The sequence below is a fragment of the Orycteropus afer genome, unplaced genomic scaffold (genome assembly GCF_000298275.1).
Source record: "Orycteropus afer afer isolate SDZICR_OR568_19922 unplaced genomic scaffold, OryAfe1.0 scaffold00066, whole genome shotgun sequence".
Classification (NCBI taxonomy): Eukaryota; Metazoa; Chordata; class Mammalia; order Tubulidentata; family Orycteropodidae; genus Orycteropus; species Orycteropus afer.
Window position 1 is genome coordinate 7025251 of NW_006921653.1, and position 6409 is coordinate 7031659.

General features: G+C 36.4%; 1 protein-coding gene across 1 annotated transcript in view; it reads left to right on the forward strand.

Moving 5' to 3' along the window:
- Positions 1–6409, forward strand: part of LOC103196469 (ceruloplasmin) — a 118896-nt gene that overhangs the window by 99200 nt on the left and 13287 nt on the right. Inside the window, exons 15-17 of the mRNA XM_007940207.2 lie at positions 974–1190; positions 1603–1742; positions 2769–2931. Coding sequence (XP_007938398.2) covers positions 974–1190; positions 1603–1742; positions 2769–2931 — 520 coding nt within the window. The remainder of the gene's footprint in view (positions 1–973; positions 1191–1602; positions 1743–2768; positions 2932–6409) is intronic.

Consider the following 6409-nt stretch of genomic DNA (forward strand, 5'->3'; position numbering starts at 1 on the left):
CCCTGGAGAAGGATATCATGTTTGGTAAAGTACAGCATCAGCAAAAAAAGGGGAAGACCCTCAAGAAGATGGATTGATACGGTGGCTCCAACGCTGGGCTCAGGTACAGCAAGGATTGTGAGGATGGTGCATGATTGGGCAGCATTTTGTTCTGTTGTGTGTAGGGTCACCATGATTCAGAGCTGACATGAGGGGACCTAACAACACCACCACATATTGGCCACAAGATAAAGTCTGAAATTCCATAATATGACACAGCTCAAGAGCCCATCAAGACCTAACCTGTCACTACTGATGCCCAGAAAAATCAAACTTCTTCCAAACTTAAGACTCTTCCTCCCATCTGCTTGTTAGCACTGTCTATACCTCCATTGGGAGCTCTGGTAGCATAGTGCCTAAGGCACTTGACTGCTAACCAGAAGTCTGAAGGTTCAAACCCACCAGCCACTCCTCGGAAGGAAGATGGGGCAATCTACTTCTGTAGTGATATTGCCTTGGAAACCCAAGGAGGGGTCACTATGAGTCAGGCCCAACTCGAGGGCACATAACAACAACATACCTCCATTGGTGCTGACAAGTGGTTCACTTCTATCTCTCTAAGCAGCAGTACTGTTTCATTCATTTCTGGATTCTTAATGAATAGCATAGTGCTTGACTCACAGACGCACTCATAAGCTTGTTGAATGAACTAACGCTGTTCACTTGGGGTTCAAATGCTGAGCATTAGCTGAGTCAATATTTGAAGACTCCATACATATTTGTTACATCAGCAAGACACACATGGCCTATCTACTGTTCAACATTGTTACAATATATAACTATTTTAAGGGCAAATTTACCAGCTTGGCAGTACCATCTTGGCAAAATCTATTACTTAAATCCATCCCTCCAAAACCCGAGGTCAGGGCAATCAGGTCACAGTTGTCTAAATCCTGACTTATATAGGATGACTGAAGTTTCTGTTTGTTTTCAGGATCTCTATAGTGGATTAATCGGCCCGCTGATTGTTTGCCGGAGACATTACTTAAAAGTATTCAATCCCATAAAAACATTGGAATTTTCCCTCCTGTTTCAAGTTTTTGATGAGAATGAATCTTGGTACTTAGATGACAACATCAAAACATACTCTGATCACCCTGAGAAAGTAAATAAAGACAATGAGGAATTCATAGAAAGCAATAAAATGCATGGTATGGTACATCAGAACAATACTTTTTTCTTCCCGTTTGTTTTAAGCCTTTCTTCTTTCACATAAAATTAGTTTAAGAGTATGTTTCATTTAAAAATAAACCACCTGTGACTCATTTTATCAGTGAGGTAGGGTTCTCTTCAGAGGAAAAAGGAACTATATTCAGAATCATTTACTAATTTCTTTCCCTAATTCCAGGATAGCATTGCCTTTTAAATAAATTCACAATTAGTATTAAGGCTTTTGTGCTGACTTAATTGACCTTAAGGAATCAGCACTTCCCCTTTTGTGATGAAATAAATCCAATTACCTTAAAAATATCCTATTTATTAACCTAATAATCATATTCTCTGTGAAATAGCTATTGATTTAAATATACTGAAGGTAATATGAAAATCATGTGCTTTCCCTAGCAATCAATGGAAGAATGTTTGGAAACCTGCAAGGTCTCACAATGCATGTGGGAGATGAAGTTAACTGGTATTTGATGGGAATGGGCAATGAAATAGACTTGCACAGTGTGCATTTCCATGGCCATAGCTTTCGATACAAGGTAAGTGCCATTGTTGGTAGTTACACTTTCTCTACCTGAAAATGTTTTAATAGAAACGAAGAAAATATTTCCTTTAAAGACACTTATGAAAAATTGGAAGTTTCAAGAGACAAAAAAATTTTGAGAGTATGGGACAACTTCAGTTGGCATTGCCAATCTTTGTTACACCTTGGGTTTCTTAAATTTGAACTTTTCCTTGAACTTCCATGGAATTCTGCTAAGATATTCCTGAGTAAGCATTTTAAGGGAATTGCTAGCAGAGATGGTAAGGACTACCTACTTAATGAAGGATTAAGAGTACTGCAGAAAGCAGACAAGACTTTATTGCACCTGTTGCCCCGGCTGTTCTAAATTCTCGTAAGTGAAAGCATGACCTGCAGTTTGTCACACAACTCACTGGTCCTAGAGCTCAAGTATTATTTACTCAGTGCTGATTTCAGCAGGAGCCAGTGGCCCTTTTGGAAATGCTTTATTGTGACCTTTGAGTTAGAACAGAAAAAATACAAATTTAGAAGCTGCAGAAAAGTCAAAGTTGTTATCTGTATTTTGTTTTACATAGATATATTCTTAGTGCAATTTCAACTCTATTCCTAGAGAAATACCTCCAATTACTCTTGTCAGTTGCACCTGGTTTTTGGCTTCTTTACCACCCTGCTTGCCTTAATGTCCCACAGACCGGTTTTTTTGGGATAGTCTGGCAAAAATGAGGTTAGGAATAACAGTGGGCCATAGCTACAGTTCCCTCGTGTAGCTCAAGTGCTCTCTGAACGGCAAACCAGAGTCAAGAAGTCAGAGGTTCTGGTGGATTAATTCACTTTCATCACATCTTCTGTCTTTCACACCCACTTCATGGCCCACAATGCCTCATACAAGGACCATATACCCACTGTTTATATTAAACACAGAAATATACAGAGATTTTCTTTTATAGATATAGTCATTTTCTAACACTCCTGAACTGGCCAATAAAAGATTATTTCAATGAACTCTCACATATGATAAATATTTATCCTTTTTCTAATTAAGCACAGGGGCATTTATAGTTCTGATGTCTTCGACATTTTTCCTGGGACATACCAAACCCTAGAGATGTTTCCAAGAACACCTGGAACTTGGTTACTCCACTGCCATGTGACTGATCACATTCATGCTGGAATGGAAACTACTTACACTGTTCTACCAAATGAAGGTAAATATCCAGTTAGTGATTCTAGAAGTCCCGTGTTACGAATATAATTAAGATATACCATGTCCCTGGATATTTTCTCAATCTGAAGTATCTGTGAATTTATTGCCCTGATTTCTTTCTTCTGTACCTCCAGACAGGTATTTTTATTGCTAAATGTTATGAGATATTGCTCCTTTCCTAAGAGCCTACATGGGTAATTTGTATTGACAAATTGATAGTAATTTGATACAATATAATTATATCTAAAGCTGATATAAGGAAGAGGCCATGTTAGTTTCTTATCATGACTTAGAAAAGACACATTTAGAATTTATATTCTTTCTTAAAACAGAAACTTTTGTCTACATCATACCTAATATACAAGATAGGCCTCCCAACAACTCCAAATAATCAATAACTGCAAACATTAAATCAGGCGAGTGGTTTCTTTCTGTTTATACTAAGAAGGAGCAGGGGTGGATAAATAATTAGTATTGTTCGAAGAGATTCAGGGAGGGGAAAACATCTAAATTCCCTGCTCCTCAACTCCAGTAACAAAGAATCCCCACCACTTGTACAAATACACACACTAAAAACATAGGAAAACTAACAGCCGTTTTTGTGGATAAACACCAACGAGACAGATGTTTTGCATCGAGTGTGAAATTCTTGCTTTGTAGTTGCAAGGTTTGGTCTTTCTTGAGTCTTCTGAGTTAAGAAATGCTAGAATTGGCAACTGGCAAACCCAGCAGGAGGAAATTATGCAGAGAAAAAAACTCCCTATGTTTCCTCCTCGAAATAGAGATGAAAAGGAATACATAAATGAAAGAAAATATAAATATCCTTGGAAATTAAAAATCTCTAAAAGATTAACCCCTAGAGCAAACAAAACATTTTAATTTCTGCTCCTGGGTCATATATAAATACCTTAGAACATGAAATACTACCATTATAACTATTTTAAGTACCAAGTATGGGATTGATAGCACCAGAATACCAAAGACTTGAACAGGCAAATAAACCACTAGGTTGGATACTAGTAATTGTTGAACAAGGTGAAGAAAGTCAAACGAGGAGGAAGAAAATTTAAGTCTTTAAAGAACATTAAAAACTAGTTTTCATCAAGTCAATGCCACATCATGGTGATCCCATGTGTGTCAGAGTAGAACTGCACCTGATTCTGTTTGAAGTAGGTGATTTTTCAGAAGTAGGCCTTTCTTCTACGGCACTTTTGGGTGGACTCGAACCTTCAACCTTTCAGTTAGCAGTGAGCACATTAACTGTCTGCACAGTTAACTCCCATTAGCATGCATTAAACCACAGGAAAGGATAGTCTCGCTCAGAAAAATAACAAACAGTGAGGGCATACTGTGAGGCCATGGGGGATTCCTGTGTGCAGATGTCTGACCTACAAGGGGTGCCCCCTACAGGCAAGGATCACACACAGAGAGCCGGACAAGATTCCTCCTGTATAACAAGTCTAGAAGGAGAAGAGGGAGATGACAGTTTGGTTAAGAAAGGGGAGCTTGTTTTGGCTACAGCCAGAGAAAATTTCAGAACAAACAGTGAATGTGAAGGAAAAATTCACACTGGAAAAAAGATAAAGAGAAATTTGCAAAAAGAAAAGGCATTATGTAGGACTGGAAGAAGTAGTAATGAACCATAAAGACAGTTTGAATTGTACACAGAAAAATGGATAGCCATACACATCAGTCTAAATTATCTTTAAATAAATGTTTGGAAACATTTTGGGCAAGTCTACACTAAATCTGAGTCTTAGAAAAATTCTGCCTACTATGACAAAGAAAAGAGAGAACATGGGGTTATAATGTAATCTCTTGATAAATGAGCCATAAATAGACAATTTCCTCCACAAAGAAAAAAAAAATCATTAGAAAAGAATGGTGGGTACTCATCCTGTTTTACTTAATGTAATGATTCATTTCCCTTACCAGAAAAAGCATAATAAAGACCCCATGTGACCAACTATGACAAATATAAGAGTCCCTGGGTGGCACAAATGGTTAAGTGCTTGACTTATAGTTCAAAGTTTGGTGGTTCAAACCTACCCAAAGGCACCTTGGAAGAGAGGCCTGGCAATCTGCTTCAGAATGGTTACAGCCCTGAAAACCCTATGGAGCAGTTCTACTCTGTATACATGGGTCGCCATCAGTGGGCATCAACTGGAAGGCAAACCACAACATGACAAATATAAAAGGTACTTTTGGTAAACTGTGACATAACTATGAGTTTCAAGTCTGCCCCTAAAAAACCTCTGAGTTAGATAAAAATCAGATAACATTTTAAATGCAATTCATAGGAAAAAAAGTTTTGCTTTTAACTTTATGTTCCTTATAGGCAAGAACAGTATATTCTGTATTTTTAAGTATCTAAATCCAATATAACATTCTGCTTGATGAATGTCTAACTACATTTTAATTCAATGAGAAGGAATTGCTAAAACTTTTTTTAATGTAATGGAAAATTTGCAAGAACAGTAGAAAGGACTGTCATATACCCTTCACCCAGATTCTCCAAATGTCAAACATTTTGACGTGTTTGCTTCTCTCTCCCCACATATATACACCTATATACCCAAAACAAGGATCACTCATATACTCTAAAACCATGTTCTTGTACATAACCAAAATACAATTATCAAAATCAGGAGATTAACACTGATTTAATACCTCGGATCTTTCTCAAATTTCATCATCTCAATCATGTTCTTTATAGCAAAAGAAAATTCTGGACCATGCACTGGTTTAAGTTGCATGTCTTTTCAATCTCCTTTAATCTGGAACAGTTGTTCATTCTTCGTCTTTCATAACTTTGACATTTCTCAAGAATATAGGGAGGGCACACAGAAGTGGCTCTGTGTTCTTAGTGCTTCATGTCAGGAAGCACAGGATGTTGATATGTCCCCTTATTAGTTACGTTAACTTTGAGCGCGTGGGTAATAAGGTGGTGTTTGCCATCTGTAAAGTTACTATTTTGTTTCCTTTGTAATTAATAAGTGTCATGTGAAAAAGAAAGTAATTTTTCTTTAAATAAAGCAGTATTGAAATGAAAGATATTTTATAACATAAAAAGTGAAGAGAGATAAATGAATTAAGAATGATTAAACAAAATAACATTTAAAAAATTAGATAGAATACACATGAAACATCATGTACTAAATTCTGAAAGTACTATAACATACACTATTTTTAATAATGGTCTTAAAATTTTTTTTTTCTCTACAGAGACCAAGTCTGGCTGAAAGAAATAAATTGGTGATAAGTTAAAAAAAAATAAGATAAAATAAAACCCATGATTAAAAACAATGTATATGAAAGTGTTGAATAAAACATTTATTTTGGAAATGCTTACAAGCATTAAAAAAAATGAAATAAAAATCAAAACATACCTTTATGCACTTGTAGGGGAAATGGTATTACTTTGTTGCAGGTGGAGAGAGAAATAGACACTAGTACCCTAGGTAATGTAATTGATTCAA